The following is a 19519-nucleotide window of genomic DNA, read 5'->3' on the forward strand; positions in this document are numbered from 1 at the left end:
ATTTTCCCAGAAATTTGTTAGAATTAATTTTATTCATTAAAAAGATCAGGGTTATGAGCATATTATTTTCTAGAAAATAAAGAACGAAACAAAAGCTAAATAAAGAATAGGTGAAAATTTTTAAATAAAATTAATCATTACGAAATGTTTATGTCGGAAAATCCTGCCATCGAGTAGTTTTTGAAACTTTAATTGTTCATTTTGTCTCACTATATAAGCCTAACTCAGTGAAAGCACACGCGCTTAAAAAGCAGATACTCATATGATTATTCAACAGATCAAAATTTCAATGCTTGTACAGAAGTGAAAGTAACGTAAGTAAAGTAACGAAAGAGTAAGTAAAGTAACGAAAGAGTAAGTAAAGTAACGAAGAGTAAGTAAAGTAAGTAAGTAAAGTAAGAAACGTAACGAAAGTAACTTTTATTTCGTCACAAATTATTCAACGATTTAAGAACATTTCTTAGAATATAAATAAGAAATACGAAAAGAACGTTAATTAAAAAAATTAGTCAGAAATAGGAAGAGGTCGAAATTCAATGTAATTTATATATTTTAGGGGAAGGCAAAAATTAAAATATTGAATAGAAATAGTTCATGTACACTTTATGATAAAACATTTAATTAGTCAAAACATTTGAACACATACCAAAACATTGATCTCTTCGTTCTAGAATATAAAAGTTAAAAGTATAGTTTGTAATGCAGTTTAAGAAATCAAAATTTAATGCTAAAAGCCCTTTCCTATTTCTGTAAGAGACATTTTTTTTTACGTTTGACTATCTATATTATTGCGCTCAAGCAATTACTTTTTTAATGACAAGAAAAATTGCTAATATATTCATAATTAGCATTTAAATTCAAACATAAAAATCAGTTGATTGTTGCAGTTTTTTTTTTCTTCCAACAAATGACACATTTAGTTTGATGTATTTAATACGGTATATAATTTTATGTAAAATGCAAATTTATATTAATTTTATGAAAGTAAATCAAAATTTACAGTGAAATAAATGATATTACAAGTTTCTACTTTAGAATTGTTTAATGTGCTCAAGTACAAAGTCTAAAACATTTTTTTTTAATTGCCGAATAAATACGCACGAAAAGGAGTAGATAATTAAAAATGTCATATTATAATATCCTAAAAAAGCCAAAGTATTTGCTTTAACTAAGAAGAATTTTATTTTGGTATTTTCCAATATTTTATAGTTATTAATCTACTGGAAAATTTTAGTTAAAGAAACTGGGAAATGTTTCGAGAAAGAAAGTGGTAGAAAATTAAATTGCAAAAAAGAGTGGTGTTTTTTTCAATTAATATAAAAAAAGTTTTGTATATATATAAAAAATTTCATTATAAAAACAGCAAAAAATGTTCTTTAAGTAATTCATTTTTAATAACAAATAAAAAAAAATTCCTTGTGATGCGATAATCTAGTTCATAGTCAGAAATCGGTACGCCCAGATAGAAATATTTTAAATAATATTATTTTCAATATAAGCATAATAAGTGAGTGAATTCAATAAATTCAAAATATATTTGTTTTAAAATGCTTAAAATAAAAATTAAAAAAATATTTACTGTTTTGGAATTTGAAAGTGTATAAAAAAAAGACGTTATTTTTTATTGTAAACAGTTTTCCCTAGAAATATATTATAATATAGAAATAAATGAAAAAAGATGCAATAGGAATATATTGCTTGTAATAATTGTATAAAATTTCATATGATTCAATCGAAAAAAAGATATTCATATCGAATTTATGGAGAAAAAAAATTTTGAGAAAAACCAAAAAATATTTTTCTATGGTAATTACATTTTTTAAATTAATCTATGAACTTTCAGTTTTTCAAACCTATGCATATAATACATTCTATATTTCTGTAAACAGTAGATTGATTATCTCCTATTTGAAGAGACTATAATTAATTATGCTTTCAAAAAATCAATTTTTATGTTTAAAAGTTCAGAGATTTCTTAAGACTTTAGACGAAACAGGCAAATTGAAGTAGCAGAAAACAAGTCCTTTTTCACGAAAATTTAGTCTCAGACTACCATTAAGCAAGCAACCATTACCATTGTTCAAATTCTCTCCACGTTTAAAACAAATGGATCTGGAAGTTTTCAAGAATAAGGTCAAGCTTTCTCATGCCTCTTCCGATGTAAATGGTGTTTTACTAATGACCAGTTTATCTACTGTTGAGATAAAGAAGAAAAAAAAAGTGTTTACATTGTGAAGGTCGAGGATGCGACACCAACTACATTATTTTAATGGCGGAAGTCAAGACCTTCAAGTAATTCGACACTACCCCCCTCCCCGCTTTCACATTATTACGCAGAACCGGATCGCTAAAAATGAAACGGGCAATTATATTAATTCATTGTGAATCTCAGATCTCAATTTGAAAAAATTGGTCAATTAAATTCCAAATGTGTGTGGGGAGAGGGGGGGGGGTAAAGCAAATTGCAATTGCGATGATTTTCTATAATAATTTTTAGAGAAATTCGCATTTAAAAACAATCCTTTCTTACAATAGGCTTATTATACAGAATCTTACTAAAAACATCCTAGTGAGAGAAGTTTGGAATACCCACCACCCGTCAACCAAATCGTCTTATTGGCAAACATTTATTTTCTTTAATATATAATGAGCAAGACAAATACCTAAGTCGAACTACATTTAATATGAACATGAAGTAAGATACAATTTATTACTCATAATTGTTCATGGCATTATGGCAAAACTTAAATAGAATTTCAAAACAAATCGTTCATTATTATTATTATAGTGCATTTTTTTAATTGTCGATTTGGACCTGGATTACATAAATACGTGTGTATATAAGATTTTTAACAATTTATGCCCTAAAAATACAATTAATTCGGTTATTTCAATGTTGCATCATTAATGATGAACTATAATTATTAGCGATGAATGAAAACCGCATTAGTTATTGTTAATGAAAAATTTATTCAATTATAAAATGTCCATATTCGAAAAATGTTCATGATTTTCTTATATTTAAATCTAATTTGAAAATTCAATCCAAATTTTACTTTTGATATTCTCTAATGATCAGCAAATTATATTATAAGGCAGACTTAACTACTGCACATTCATAATAAATATGAATATCTTTTTATTCCAACAATTTAGAATCGCAAAGGTACGATAAATCATAGCAATAATCGCGAAAGTAATTTGCAAAAAGAATCTAATTATCCAGAGAACAAACGATATTTTTTAATCAGTAAAAAGAAACATTTGCAGAATTTATAATTTCGGTAATCTTGATATGCAAGAATTTTCATTTAGAAAATATTATCTTCCAAATATTAGCTGCTGAGAAAATATGTTACATAATATTTTTGGAATATAAATTTTAATTTATATTCCAAAACAATTCCTATTTATTATTTTTAACATAGGTATTTGAATACACGAATTGAGCGTTTCAGTTCGAGAAAACATTTATTCCTAAGTTATGCATAAATCAAAAGAAAGAAAAAGAATGAACACAGGAAATTTATAAATAAAATAAAAATAAAGCACTCGTGATTTTTACGTTTTCCTCTCATCTACACAATAGTTCGTTGGAAAATTGCTTTCAAAAAATTGATCTCGTTGCTATCCGTGTGAAAGAATAAAAAAAAAAAAAAAAAATGTTAAGAAAAAAAGAAAAAAAAGGAAATGCGGTAAAATTTCACGTGACAAGCAATTAATAAATTTCCTGTATCTATCGATAGCTTCTAGAAAAAAAAAAGATGCTAGTTATCATTTGCTATCCTAAAAATAAGGAAAAAGTACTGAAAAATAAATCGTGAATGGATGGCAAAATCACAATCTAATTCACCATTGCAGTAATATAATAGAGCGATAGGCGCAGAAATGATTAAAAAAAGTAGTTCATATGTAATTATTCATTTTAACCTTAGCAAGGGAAAAACTTAAATGCTTTCCATTGACAAGTATATTTTTTGGAATATTTTAATATTCTTTTTGTAAGAATATGACCGATAGAATATTGAAAACCACATAAAATCTGAATATCAGAATCCCGCTTATGTCTTTAAAAAGTATAAATGGCATCTTCATCAAATGAGAGTCGGTATAAATAAATGCAGACGATTTATTTTCTATTATTCTCATTATGTACTGCTTTAAAATGGAACATCAGACATTTTTATAGGAAAATTTTCCCTTTTTTCATTACAATGACTTTCGTTAATTACTGTGACTTTTACTTCAATAATCATATTTCAAAAGCATTACTTCATTGATCTTTATTCTGCAAATTCAAATAAACCGAACACGAATTGAAAAGTAACTCCGTTTAAAAGTCATTCAGACAAATTCTATGTTTTCGAAAACAAAAGGATTTTGTGTGGTTGTATTGCATATAAAGCCAATTAATTCTAACTATTTATTTTTTTATCTAACAGGCATCTACGGTATATAAATTATGCAATAGAAAAAATAAGTTTTTTTTATCAACACGTTTCAATTAAGCATTTTTCTCAATAAAATATAAAAATTACGAATGTTCCAAGAAAATGATTAAAAATTCGCTTCTAACGGAATGGAAGTGATAAGTAATTGTAATAAATGAAAAATAAAACAAGAAACGAACATGAAATTTACATATTAGCAGAATCTGCAATAAAGAAAAATATCATCATGAAAGTTGGGCTAATAAATTGTTAAACATGAATTATACCTTTTTAATGTTTGCTACGCTATTTCGCTTACAATACAAAATGACAAAGTCCAAGGGAATTTTCTTGCCTTGAGTAGTTTCAATATACAGTATAAATTATTGCCAAATTTCAATCTTGGAGGAGTTTTGATTTATTACTTATTTTCAAAAATAAGCGCAAAAATGACATTTAATAGCTGCCCTTCTAAATTAATGGTGGAAGCATATTACATTTCAACTCCGAAACGACTCATGTAAAGGTATTGTAGAATCGCGCCCCCATTTTCACCGACTATTCTTATACTAATTTAAATTCGAATTTTAAACGCAAAGTATAAATTCATCAATAATCCCAATCAATTTTCTTTTCAGAACTTCCAATTTATTGAGGAAAATAATATGTACTGCATTGTAAAAGAAAATTCAAAAGATTAACCACATTTTTGCCTAGTCTCGATTTCTCAGGTCAGGCATAAGAATATGAATGCCATTATTTTAACACAAATTAGTAGTTAAAAATACTTTGTTGAGGAAATTACGACCATCAAGTAATGTAAAAAAGAATTAAAATTAAACTCAGCCAATATCCCCCGCTAACAAGCTGGTCACCAAAGGCTGCTAACAGTATTATAAATTACAGCACCACCAGGGTTTCGATGCACAAGCTAACAGTGCTTCTAAAAAATAAAGACAAAAATATCGAGGAAGATTCCTTGAAAAAAAATACTATAGCCTATATCTCACATACAATTTTACAATGTGTGTCATTTCAATAAGACCGAAATTTCACAAAAGATTCGATTTCCAAAACTCCGACAACATGCTACATAGAATTGCAAAATGTAAATAACCACAGATAATTAAACCAGTTCTTTTCTCCAAATAAGGAGATTACTGGGAAATATGTCCCTGAAGATCTCATTTCATTACTATAACGAATTGTCTAACCATTATGTACTTTTCGATCAAGTACATAATGGCAAGCACAATGTAAATAGTACATAATAGGATACCATAAGCGAATAATAAATACTTCACAGGATAGAAAATGGTTTTGGCACATATATTAGGAAAAGCTACGAATATTGAAAAAAATTCTATTAAACTTACTTTTCAGTATGAGTATCAAAAATAGTTATTCAAAATCATCGAAAAATTCCTCAAAATATGAATGCAAAAAAGTTTACTTACTAGTATACGTAGTATAGAGAAAATATAGTTATCGTTAAAGAATTCGAACGCGAGATTTTGAATAATCTCCATTTTTTAGAATTATCCGAGTTCGAGAAACATTTTTGGAAAATTCCCTCCCGTCTGGGACAAAGATAGCCTAAAAATGCTTTGAGAAAGACGGTTGAAATTTGGTATGCTGTCTTTACATCAAAGTTGCAGATTTCTATCAAATTTTGAGTAAAATCTGTTCAGAGGAAGTCCATCTATCCGGCTGTGCGAATAAGTTAACAAGATAGCTACAAAACAAAGAGCGGTGGATACAATTCCATATACAGAATTAAATTTACAGTGTAGAAGCCTATCAAAGTTTGAGCGAAATAAAAAAAAGAGTTTGACCCTCTGTCAGTCTGCACAGAAGCATAAACACAATTTCAAATAATTGATAATTCAAAAACACAATGAAGTAAATATATCAAATTTGGCATGAGATTTTGTAAGAACAAATGTAGTTTTGTGTCAAATATTTGTTTCACTCGTTTTGGAAAAACAGGTCTAAAACACAAATTCGATTTTCAGATTTTACTAACCGCATGATAAGGATTAATCCCCAAATAACTCGCCAAGAATCACACGATAAATTCAGTAAAAATGCTAAATTTACACCGAAAGTTAATATTTTGGTACTATTGTATGCCAATGCCTCTCTGGCATGACAAGTTTATCAAAGAGTATGTGCGAAAGTTTTGGCAAGACCACTTCCGCTGGTCTAAGCTTTCTTTTCAAAAATGTAAAACTGAAATTCAATATGTAATATTGTAAATTTGGCTTTTAATAAAAAGCACTTTCATATTCCCTTAACACTGATTCAAACCCTTTATACTTTTTCCCTCGATGTAAAAAAATAAAATAGGTTCACCAAATAGCTTTTAAAAATTAAATATGTACCAAGTTAAGTGAAACAGATATCGTTATTTTGAGCAGAAGTGTAGATATTTAAAACAAGAATACTAATAGAATGCAAATCATTTTTTTAAAAAAAAATTATGTAAATTTTGTAAAAACATACAATAGCTTTTGGAAGTATTTTGCAGTTAAAACTAAAACAAGAAAACTAAATTTCGTATACAAGCTATTAAAGAAATCGGCAGATGAATTCCGCATGGAAAAAATAATTATAGGAGTAAAATAGTATAGGAATTATTTTTGGTACTATTAAATCGAAAATGGTCCAATAATTATAATGGAAGGATTATGGATTACGCAAAATTCCATTATCTATCAAGTAATAAAAAATTCAATACAGATATGAATGACATACTGTATAAAATTCGCAATAAATAATGGTTTATTAATATTAGAATCGATTGAATTACATACAACATTTTCTATAGATTGAGCATCTCTGTTTATGATATTCCTTTAAAATGCAATAAAAGGTTATTTGCAAAATTCATCTCCCACGCCTTATACAATCTGTAAAAGAAATTTATTTCAGTTCCGTTCATTAGTTTTCTCAACAGAAGTCCCTAAATAGAGAAAGGCTTTACGATCAGTTTGCATTAGCTTAACAAATAGTTAGAATTCGATATATTTCATTTTTGCTAGAATTTCATTATTAAATTCATTTTATACACAAACATTACATTAATATATTTCATAAAGGTCATTCATCGATTGCATTTTTAGAGATAACACAAAATCGATGATTTGGATGAACAAACAAAGTAAAATAAAAAATCTTTCAAATAATATTAATACAATAAAAAAAATCGATGCAGTTTAGACGTTTCCTTGACGACTCTACGAAGTATTGTTTGCTCGATATTTCAAAACCAGCCATAAAATCAAAAACGGCTCAATTTATAGCAGCCTGAAATTGCTGCCTTGCAGTTGACATTTAATATTTAAAAAATCGTTTGATAATAAACAAAATAAAAAGTTGCGAGTTTTTATGGCAACATTTGAATTAAACATTTTCAATCATAATCGTTCTTCTCACATTTTATTGAGTTTGAAATCTGAATGAGAAAAACTTTGTTTGCTGAAATGTATTTTAATAAGAATTCCATACAAAGTAAACTCGAAAGAAATTTTTCAGTTGGAGAAAGCGGGAAAGAAATCTATTGTATTTGCCGCTCATCTAATATTAATACATTTATGATATCTTGTGACAATTGCCAAGAATGGTTTCATGGCTATTGTGTGGGAGTCAGTGAAAGATCTGCGAAAAACATTGATTTATATTTTTGTAAAAGTTGCCAAGAATTCAATTCCAACCTAAAGACAACTTACAAAACAAAAAGGCAATCGAAACGGAAACACAGAAAACCAATAAAAAAACGGAAGACACAGAAAAATGAAATTCTGGAAGAAATTACAATAATTTCTAATGCAAATTCTTATTCATTCTTAGAAACAAGCATCCAGAACAACGAAACCTCTAAAGATTGCAAGACGAATGTAGAAGAAGCCAAAGTGCCGAACAAGAATAGCATTCGTCAGACTGATAAACATCAAATCATAAATGACGCGGAATTAGCATCTATTTTCGAAATGGACACAACGCGTCGAAAAGCTAAAATGATCGCCAACGAAAATCTTAAACACCAGCAAATTGAAAAATGTGAAGAAAAATTAAAGAAAAAGAAAAAAACACCACCACCAAGACAGTGTTACGGCCCCGAATGTGTAAGAGCAGCTAGAGACAATTCCAAATATTGCAGTGACGAATGCGGAATAAGACTTGGTAAAAATCGAATTCTGGAGATTCTTCCTACTAGATTACAACAAAGAAAAATTCTTCCATGCGCAGCGGATGAGTCGAGTAGACGAAAATTAGCCCATGTTAGACAACAACAAAAAATAATTCAGAAAAAGTTAGAACAGGTTGATACGAAAATTTCACAACTTTTACAATTGGTGCAAAAATCAAAAAGTTCCATAAAGGACATGGTTTATTTGGATGATTTTGAAGAGGAATGCTCTGCACTAGATTGCAAATTATGTGGAGCTGAAATTCCTACTCGAATAATAGTAAAACATCTGGAGAGCTGTTACAAAAAACAAGAAAGAAGATTACTGCTAACTGGAACAACAACAAAACCAGATGATGAAGAATGGAATATCTTCTGCAATCAGAAGATGGGTCGACAAGGGTAAGCATTACTCCTACAACATTTTATTAAATTTAGAAAATTGAATGAAATATATTTATAAACTACTATTATTTATTTTAATCTTTCAAACATTATTTATATTTCAATGACTTTTTGAGCTGCTGAAATTTTTAAAAGAACTTCATCACATTTTATTGTTTCATTTTAAATAATACCGTACATAAAAACAAAAGCTAAGGAATAAACTTAGAAGATAAACATATTTATCAATTCTAGCTTATTTTACTTTCAATGACATTTATTTTACTAAATAAAATATTTTCAGGAAAATTAAGAAGAATGAAATTGAATGAGTGTTAAGAGAATTTCTATAGTAAGATTTAAAGTCACTTTGTCTGGAAAAAAAAAAATGGCCTAAGTGAAGATTAGTGTGCACCAGCCGATTGTCGCCAATATTGCAACCCATCGGATCTCTCTTATAGCAACCGTACTGCTGTTTTGTTTACTATTTTTTGCAATGGTTGAGTTGTACTTAAACTACAATTAAAATATAAAAAATGTTAAATTAAAAATATTAAAAAAATATCGATTAAAGATTTTACTTTTGTTCTTTATTATAAAGAAATTTAAGCTTATAATTAAAAGTTATTTTCTTCTTTCTTTTTTTAATGTGAATACGAACAGAAAATATTTATTCTTTTGCAATTTTTAATTGTCAGTATTCGCTTTAAAAAAATCGTCTGCATTCTCACTTTCAAAGACAGCTGCAAATGGAATTCTTCGCAGTTCTCGTAATTCTTTTGGTGTTATAACGGTTGGTTCCCTTCATAATTTGTTATGTCGGGATTATTTCGAACCTGTAGAATGGATGAAGAGCGAGTTAAATATGCATACATATATATTTTACGAGTTAATGAAATTAGGAAAGGATGCTTGATTGAAATTTTGTATTGAGAATGGTTTGATAACGAACCGGCAGAATGGATGGAAGGTGAGTGGAATATATTCTTTTACAAGTTGATGAAGGTGGGGAAAGTATGTTTGTTTGAAATTTTGTATGGAGAATGTTCCGATTGCTTATTTCTCCGTTTTTTCTTTTCTCTTGGTTATGTACTGTTTCTGTTTTCCACACAGTCTTTATGTTCAATGTGCTAGCGAAGCTACTAGGTTCCCGTTCCCGCTGCTAGCGAAGCCGTAGGATGTTTTTTTTAAGTTAAAAAATTCTGCCCGGTGCCTTCTACAGATGCCGGGCAGTATGAAAAAAAAAAATACTTATCAGTAAAAAGTTCTAATTAGATGGCGGGAAATAGTAACCGTAACTGTTCCGCGGAAGTATTTGTTTATTTTGTCCGCCATCTTTATTGGCGACTTGGCATTGTTGGCGCAGCTGGGTGCACACTAAAAGTAACTTTTACCAAAAAAATCTATCTATCTGAAATTATCGCTTATTTTTATTATTCAAATAGGTTTTATAAAAATTATTAATTTTCAGTCACAACGAAGATTATTTTGTACCAATATTATAGTTTTGATGGTTGATAATTGAATTTGAGGTTTACGCTTACTTTAAACTCACTTTGTCTCCAATTAAGGAAAAGGAGTTCAAAATTTTAAAAAAATTACGAAAACAATTTTCTGAAAAAAAAAAGTAATTTTATGATACAAATTCTTTTTCTTCAGTGCAGTTCCACTGATAAAATTTGTCGAATCATAACTAAAATTCGACAAGTTTTTGTGTGGAGCCCTTTTGTACCGGAAATAAATACTATTTGAAGCTATTTCTTTTGAAATATTTGCAGAGACAGACTTTCAATCAAGTTTCGAATTCCTTATCTATCATGTTATAACACTATAGAGTTGAATCAACTTATGATTTAAATCCAGAGATAAATATTTTCTTTCTTTCTTTCTTTATAAATATTTTCTTTCCAACGGGACAATTACAAGCCGCTATATTGTACTTTTTCTTACTGCGCATGCGTTTGTGTAATTTGGCGATTTTTTTGGCGTGAAAAAATTTATCATTAATCGTAGATTAATTCCGACATTTTTTGCTCTTTGTTCTTTCTGATACGAGGTTGTGTGTGTGTTTTCATTTTATTTGCCATTTCTTTTCTAAAGTTTTCCAAATTCAGATATGTTGATTTTTTTAAAGTTTTATTATTATTATTATTTTGCGTAAATATTCATTATTTTAATACGGTACACACAGGGCTGCCGCGTGGGTAATAAGCGCTCTTGTTCAAATTGAAATTTGGCGCCCCTTTATGGGATTCTGTTGCACTCTTATAAAGTGCTGCAAATTATATGTGAAATACTCTTTTATAGTATTCAAAATTTGACTTTCGAACTGAAAAGCTTTAAAATTATAACATTAAAACACGTTTGTCTTATTATTTATTATTTTTTATTATTACTTAAATTATCTTATTGTTTTTTTTTATTATTTCATAAATTTTAAAAACAAGACAAGGATAGAACATTTTTAAAGTAAAATATAAGAATTAGAAAACATATTTAAATATGGATTCTCCTAGCTTTAGCAGCTACAAACGCTCGTATCAATTCCTTTATATTTAATTTATCCAAAATTTCGCTGTCTATGGATATAATTGACAAGTCCGGTAAGCTCTCCTGCGCCATGGTAGATCACATGTAGTTTTTTATAATTTTAAGTTTTGAAAAACTTTGTTCTCCAGTAGCCACCGAAGTTGGAAGGGTTAAAGAAATCCGTAAAGCTATTCCAATATTTGGAAATGTATCGGTAAGATTGTTTTCATAAACATCGGTAAGATTGTTTTCATTTAAAGTATCAATAGGTGGCATATCCTCTTTGGTAAAACATCGCAAAGATAAGGGTATTATTCCCTGTTAATTCACGGGCACACTCACACGGTGGTGCCGCCACCCATCATTACGAAAAAAAAGCAAACTAAACAACGACGTTCAGCCGCAACAGCTTCACAGCACATAAAGAATAAATATATTCCGATACAAAAGATTCCCAGTTCCTGTTGTTACATGTTACAGATTCTTATATTTTTAACCGTTCCGTGGTAGCACAAACTCTACACGAAACGTGTTTTTATTGTTCGTATAGGCAATCAAATTTTATTTTACACAAACGAAAACAACCCGCAGGAACGAAAATAAAAGTAAAACTAAATTAAAATATAAAATAAAAATTAAATCTCATTTTATTGCTTAGAAAATACAAAACATGAAAAATTGCTAGCGTATAATTAACAACTTTTATTTAAGTAACATTAAATAAATAAAAAAAACTATAAGTACTATAAATTTTGGCGCCCCTGTGGCCTAGGCGCCCTTGTGCGGTGAACAATTTCGCCACCCCTACGCGGCGGCCCTGGGTACACAGTGAAAAAGAAAAATTCAGGAACACCGAAACCACAATTTATGGCCAAGAATGGAATGCTTGAATCTATTTTATGAAACTGTGGCAAACATAAATCACTCTTTCTACGCATGCGCTGCCTACTTGCCGTCTTATAACTGGCATTAGTTAAACACCCGGCATTAGTTTAAGATTATTAGTACGTTGGATTCAATAATTATCTGCATAAAATATCTAATTTGACTAAAAGACCAAATTTGTTATAATTCAATTTTAACTGAAGAGAAATAAACTTTGAACAAAAGTATTCTCTCAGTACGTCATGCAATTTTAATAATTTCTCAATGAGTGAAGTTTAAAAAGTTGCATGTGATTTACTAAATGACCATCTAATATTTTAAAAATAAAGTAGTCTTGCCGTAATTAATCTTGAATTTTGAGATAAACATTGTTGGGTACTGTCGGTTGTAACGGCAACTTAAAAAAAAAAAAAAAAAAAAAAAAAAAAAAAATCGGCAAGAAAGAATTTTGCCAATTTGGCGATTTCAACCGTTAATATATATTTAGGCATTTGAGTGTATTTTTATAATTTGGCGATATTTTTATTGGCGCCTTTTGGTAGCCGTTAAAACCTAATGATACCCCATTGTTGATAAGTAGTGAATAAAATTTAAAATTAGTGCCCTGTTTCCCGTTAAGCAAGATTAAAGCAGGGCAACCTTTCAAAAATTCACCAAGAATTGGTCATCTTGGATGTCTGCAATATGTGGTAATAAATGGCTTATAGAATTACAATAAAAACTGTTTTGGTTGCATTTGGAGAAACACTGTCCCCAAATATATAGTTTTGGCGAACAGACATTCTGAAATCAGGTATAAGTATTGCAGAATGATGGATGCATTTTAGGGTTAAAAAACACGCGTGTTTGCCATTTCGTTAATTTTTATTTTTATAAATTCCCCTGAGACCATTGTATGATTGTATAGTGCAACCAGTTTAAACTCATGCAATTCGGGTCATACAGGCCTTTTGACATAATTCCGAATTTGATTCGCGACTTAAAGAAAAAGAGTGTGATATATATAGCTCAGTATAAGACAATGTGCAGTTGGATATTAGATTATTTGTGCTCCTGAATTTTATCTATGACTAACACCATATGAAATAACTTCATTGATTATTCCACTGAGTTCTCCCATCATCTCTTCATTTGATATATTTGATCTTATATAAAAGACTATCATATTTAAATACTTCGTATTCGTTGACATTCGTATACAAAGTTGAAGCAATATTTTGTTTCTTCGTTTCCACATATATGTTTACATAGTTATTAGAAGAAAAAAAAATGTAGAATGATTTCGATAGAGTCAAATATATTGCAACTTGAAGAATACCGGTTTCAAAATCATTTTGAAAAACAACCTATGACGTTAAAAAGTTTATTTTTATTTCGCACATCATACAGCTTATATTAAATGTCTATGACGTCAAAGAATTTAGTTAAAATTCAGCTCGTGTAAAATCGTTTGCAAAATTAATGAAGGAAACAGAAAAAAAAATAACCAAAAAATGTTAGAGGGAATATTTTGAGCAAATGTAATATAATTTAGAACATAACTTTCTCAAATAAACATAATCGCTAAAATTTTAAATAATTTTAGTTTCTACTGAATGCCGATCAGTGACATTTTTTAACCATCTGTTATACATTGTTATTCTTTATTTAATAACATTATTTATCTATTCTTTAAAGGATTTTTTTAAATCTTTTCTTTATGTGTATTTTGTATTGAACTTGTTCAATTTAACGTTAACAAAATTTTTTATAAAGTTAACTACGTTAAGAATGAATACGCATTTGAACGTGTGTCAAGATGAGATCGGTGAATCTTTGACACAAGTCAAAGACAAAATTTTTCAGAAAGTGGAAAAATGCACAAGATAATTTTTTTCTAGTAAAACCAAAGACTAAAATAACGATAATCTATGCCAAATCATGTCAAACATAAGAAAGCTCGCCAAATAGAGACAACAGAACACACTTTGGCTATCACAAATAACAATTTATTGCTTTTAAAAAATTAGCTTGGCGGTTGCACAGTATTGTTTAGTTTGGAGGTTTGAAAAAAATTGGTTAATTACAATTTTTAATTAAAAACTAAGCAAAATTTTACAGTTAACTTCAGATAATTGCACATTTTTTTAATTCAAAAAAAATTATGATCATCGATAAAGATTTATTTGTTGCAATTTTTTTTTCTCTAATTAAAAAATATATTTGGTACTTGTCGATTTTAACGGCGACCAAAAAGCGCCAAGAAAAAATTTCGCCAAATTATAAAAATATATTCAAGTGCATTATTATTTATTATGAAAAATTTTGAACGTGCGAATCACATGCTATATAGTTTGACGACTGAAATCGCCAAAATTGTGAAATTTTTTCTTGGCGGTCTTTTCTTTCTTAAACCCAAACTACATTCCTAAAATGTTAATCATATTAATTAATTTTATCATCTAGATCTACATATATATCTAAATAACATCTACATGTAAATTAATGAATGAAATATTCAAATTTTATTCCACTTTTTATCAATTCAACATTATTCTGGATTATGTAATAATTCATGATCAATTTTCAAATTTGCTTTAAATTTTCAAATTTATATTTTACAAAATTGTGTAATTAAGTTTTTTCACCTTTCTTTTGAAGCGTGAAAATTAAAGGCCGAATATTGCACTGGTTGGCATTGCTTCAGCTATAGCGCGTATATAATGGATAGTGTCGCAAACTTATATCGGATAAATGCAAAAACAGTGCTGAAAATGCTCAGTTTGCCACCATTACATTCAATTTTAATGACCTGAAAATATGAAAAAAAAATCAACAAAATTAGGGAAACAAAATACACTTTTTTTTGTAAAGAATCGCATTCGCTTAAATTATTTACAATATTTTATCACAGTGTTTCATTTGTAGTGTATTTTTTATATTTGATAAAAAAAAATCCAGATATTATGAATAATTATTCAAACGATTACGAACTATAAAATATTTATGTTCTAATTCTCTATTTTAAAAACTAGTTTTACCGTAAAATATTCCTGATTTTCAACATTCTTTTCTTAATAGATTCTGCAAACAACTGCGGGTTTTATGTCCTTTCCACAATAAGGATACAAGAAATGAAGACGAACCCTGTGGTTACCCTTTGCAAATGAACTTGTCGCAATGCGAAGGCAAATTTTGTGGCCGCTCGATTAAGAATTGCTCAAGGCACCCAAGTTGCTGGGAAGACATTTTCCGAGCGGAATTTGACATGGAAAAACTGCAGCTGCTTCAAAAACTCAGCGAACTGGAAAGGGAAGAAGTGCAGCTAAGAAGAGATATGGCGGCTAGAGGGAACCTCGTCGCACTCATGTTGCACAACACTATAGTGCACTAGTTTGTAGGCCAATTATATTTTTCAATGAAAGTAAGAAAACTGATCTGTTAAACAGATGAAAGTCAAAAAGGATTACAGCCCTAAAAAAGCTAAAGTAAAATCATATTGCTAAGAGAAAAAAAAAATCGTTTGCAAGTTTTTAAATAGATGTTTGATTCGAATGAAAATCCCAACAAATAATCGAGCATACAATGCGATATGTATAAATGCTTCTAAAAATTTAAAGTAAATTATTCAGAAAAAAAAATAAGTTGATTAACAGTATTTTGTTTCTTAAAGTTCTCAATGATCAATAAAGTGTTCAGTGCTTTAATGAACGTTGGAACCTCTTGTGCGGTTGTAAAGTATTCGATTTATATCAATAAATGTAAATATTTTGAATGATTTTTTCCCATTTTGCTTATAATATATACGAGTTGAACGAGACGGCTAAATATTTGTTTAAAATGAATAAAAATTGTTTTAAATATTTGTCTTATTTTGAAATATATTTTGAATTTAAAAACTAGTTAATTGTGGTAAAATAGTTATTTAAAAGATTTATACACGCCATGATTAGATTCTTTATTAAAAGTTAGAAATTTCGAATATTAAATACTCTTTAATAATAAATATTCAGGAAAATTTATAAACAATAGAATTTTTTTTCAAAGGAAGGGTTATAAATTAAAATGAAACAGACGATTTACAAATTTCATTTGAAAATATAAATTTTTAAGCATAATGTATGAGGAAATGTATCTATAAACTTATAACTATAAATGTATCTATTACTAATCTGTATCATCTTACATTTAAAATAACATCCTGAATTAAAATTTTCAAAAATTACAAACAAGTGTTTGAAGAAAAGCTAATGAAATATGAATAAAGAAATATCTTTTCTACACATTTTAACAAATCACTTCAATACCAAAATTTTTAAGCAAAATTCAAAATATTACGCTAGGCAAATGAATGAACATATTGCTTAATAATAATTTAATTCCAAGTATAACAGAAAGGGTAATAATATACAAGCAGTATCCGTCACAATCTAAATGACTGATAAATTTTTCGTTCGACTTCGAAAATACATCCATTCTGGTGATAAAGATATCAAAAAGAAAAAAAAAGTATAAAAAGAGTTTACTAGAGTATTGACGTAGATGTGTAAAATTATCTTTAATATCACTGCATTCACCTCAACTGTCGACCTTTGTAATGTAAACTTAGTCGATACTGCTGAACATTGGTGAAGTTAAAAAATAAAAATTTATGTTTTCAAGTAGTCCAAAATAAACAAGTTCATATATCATTTTTTAAAAAAGGAAAAGAGCATTTTCATTTATATAGCAATAAATTTTTTCGAAATCGGAAAAAAAAAAAAAAATTAAGAATTATTAACGTTTGCAGAAATAGTTAAAGGCCTAAATTTCAAAATTAATTAATTATTACAAATTTAATAATTAAATATATTTTGGAATTATTAATTATGATTGAAGATATTTTGAAATGTTCTTTCAATAAATAAAAAAAAATTAAATTTCAAATGACGATTTCTTAAAATGATAATTCATACAGTGAATGATTTTCTTATACTTTCGTCAGAAACCGATGATGCGGAAAAACTGCTAAACATTCTTTTGTTTTCAGCTCAATAAAAGATAACAGGATGTTTAATATTTTAAATTCTTCCTGTATTGTGTAAATAGAATGTAGTCTTCAAGGCAAAGAAATACTGAATCGCGGGAGACTTCCTTTACATTAGATTGACATATGTGACATATTTTACTACCTGAAGATCTGATTGAGAGTTTGAAAAAAAGGAAAACCTCTATATAAAAAAGCTGTTATATTTATCGCAACAATTCAATATATCATAAAAACAATATATCATAAAAATATTAATCCTGTTTTATTAAGTTTTTATTTTTCTAATTCAAAAATTCTAACTAAAGGATTAAATTTTATAAAAAATGTAAACGATTAAACATTTATTTATCAATTAATGAACATTTTTTTTTTAATTTAAAGATTTCAGGTAGAAGTATTAAAAAATCGTTTGGAACCAAAAAGTTTTAAAGTCTCTAACAAAAACAAAAACTAAGTTTATTACACTTTTATACTTGATGTAAACTTACATGTTACATAAAATAATCCGAAATACAGTTTTGGAATTTAAATTAACGGAATTTTTACTAAATTTAACAAAAAATTATTCGGTTAATTGTGTTACAATTTTCATACTATTGGAATGCTTTATTAATCTTAAGACATACCTAAATAGAATGCATCTATGTATCGAGGAATTATGTTCAAAGCTGGCTTCGAGATTTGGCTTTTTTTCAATACATTACAGGATAAAAAAGTAAAATTACAATGCTTCACTCTTCTAAAATTAAAAATTTTTTAAACAGTTTGGTAAAAAAAAATCTAAATTAATTGAACTTAATAAAATAACGAACACAATTAGAATCCATAAAATGCTCGATTGTATTAAAGTAAACATTTTTTTAACAATTTTTAAAATCTGCTCAGAATATTAATTACAGTAAAAAAATCAATTTCAAGTTTAAAAACAATTTTATTCAGCCGTTTCATCACGCTTTTAGTATTTTAGTCATATACGTTCAAGATAAAAAAAAATATATTGGTTAAAAAATGGAAGAAGATTCGAGCTTTTAATCTAAAATTTCGTAGTATATTTTAAGCTCGATTAATCTATTTTTCTTTTATTTTTAATAATATAGCAGCGATAACGTATGCAGAATAACATGAGACATAACATAAAACGTATGCAAGTGCAAATCAGAAAAAAAAAGGAGAAATTATTTTAATATATTTTATAATTTTTTACAAATGGCGAAATATGTTATAGGAAAATAAAATAGGTATAAATGAAAAATTTGGTGTTTTTTTTTAAATCTTAAAATGATGGTTTTTGTATAAAAATATACTCCAATGTTATTAAAGAAAAACATTGACAATTCGATTTAATTTTGTTTAAAAATCTAATTAAAATCTTGAAAAGCTTTTTCTTACAAAAGAACTACGAATAAACTTTGGTAGTTGTAAGTCCAATGGTAAGTCTTGTACAGCATTTTGAACAGTTTTGAATTTGAATGCATGACGTAATTTACAGATGACATGCCAGACTACAAACATTACCGAATTGAAATATTCCAGGAATTTTGCCTGTATCAGCATTTTCTCCATGCTTTGACTGAACAAGTAAAGGATTGAAAAATAAACTTGGTAACCGATACGTGTGTTAATCATATTTTAGTTCTAGTTTTATTGATTTTAAATAGTTTCAACAGCTAGAGACGGCTCTAACTAATGAGTTTTTATCGAACCAAATAAAAAAAAAACTATAGACTGACTTTAAAGCAATTAAAATGTTTTGTTATAGAAACTCAAATATGAGAAAATTCACGAATTTGTTTATTTTGTATCAAAAATCTAATTTTAAAGAAATGCAAATAAACAAGTACGAATTAAAAAAAATGTGCAATAAAATTAATAATTTTAATATGGAAGCTTTGAAAATGAATGCCAACAGAAGAAAATATTCAGTTGTTTCCAGTTGGAAAATGATTTCTGTAAAATCTCAATAAATGTAAGTATCTATAAAAAAGTTACGATTCAATAAAATTCAAAAGCATATCATAGGAGTTCTCAATCTTCCACATAAAACGTTTTAAAAAATTGTTACGATTGTAAAATATCTTAATCGCATTTCAC

At 27.9% G+C, this 19519-nt stretch overlaps 2 protein-coding genes across 4 annotated transcripts in view; one reads left to right on the top strand and one right to left on the bottom strand.

Moving 5' to 3' along the window:
* The window catches only part of LOC129957198 (sodium/potassium-transporting ATPase subunit alpha-like), a 172303-nt gene that overhangs the window by 46673 nt on the left and 106111 nt on the right, over nucleotides 1–19519 (bottom strand). The window lies entirely within an intron of this gene.
* LOC129956575 (CXXC-type zinc finger protein 1-like) lies at nucleotides 6579–15793 on the top strand. The gene is made up of 3 exons (XM_056068503.1): nucleotides 6579–6597; nucleotides 8283–9024; nucleotides 15481–15793. The coding sequence occupies exons 1-3, from the start codon at nucleotides 6579–6581 to the stop codon at nucleotides 15791–15793; spliced, it is 1074 nt and encodes a 357-aa protein (XP_055924478.1).

Source organism: Argiope bruennichi, chromosome 11, assembly GCF_947563725.1.
Source record: "Argiope bruennichi chromosome 11, qqArgBrue1.1, whole genome shotgun sequence".
In the NCBI taxonomy this organism is placed as follows: Eukaryota; Metazoa; Arthropoda; class Arachnida; order Araneae; family Araneidae; genus Argiope; species Argiope bruennichi.

Coding starts and splice junctions, on each gene's coding strand:
- LOC129956575 (XM_056068503.1), top strand. Junction 9,025..15,480: donor CAGAAGATGGGTCGACAAGG/GTAAGCATTACT, acceptor TTTTCTTAATAG/ATTCTGCAAACAACTGCGGG.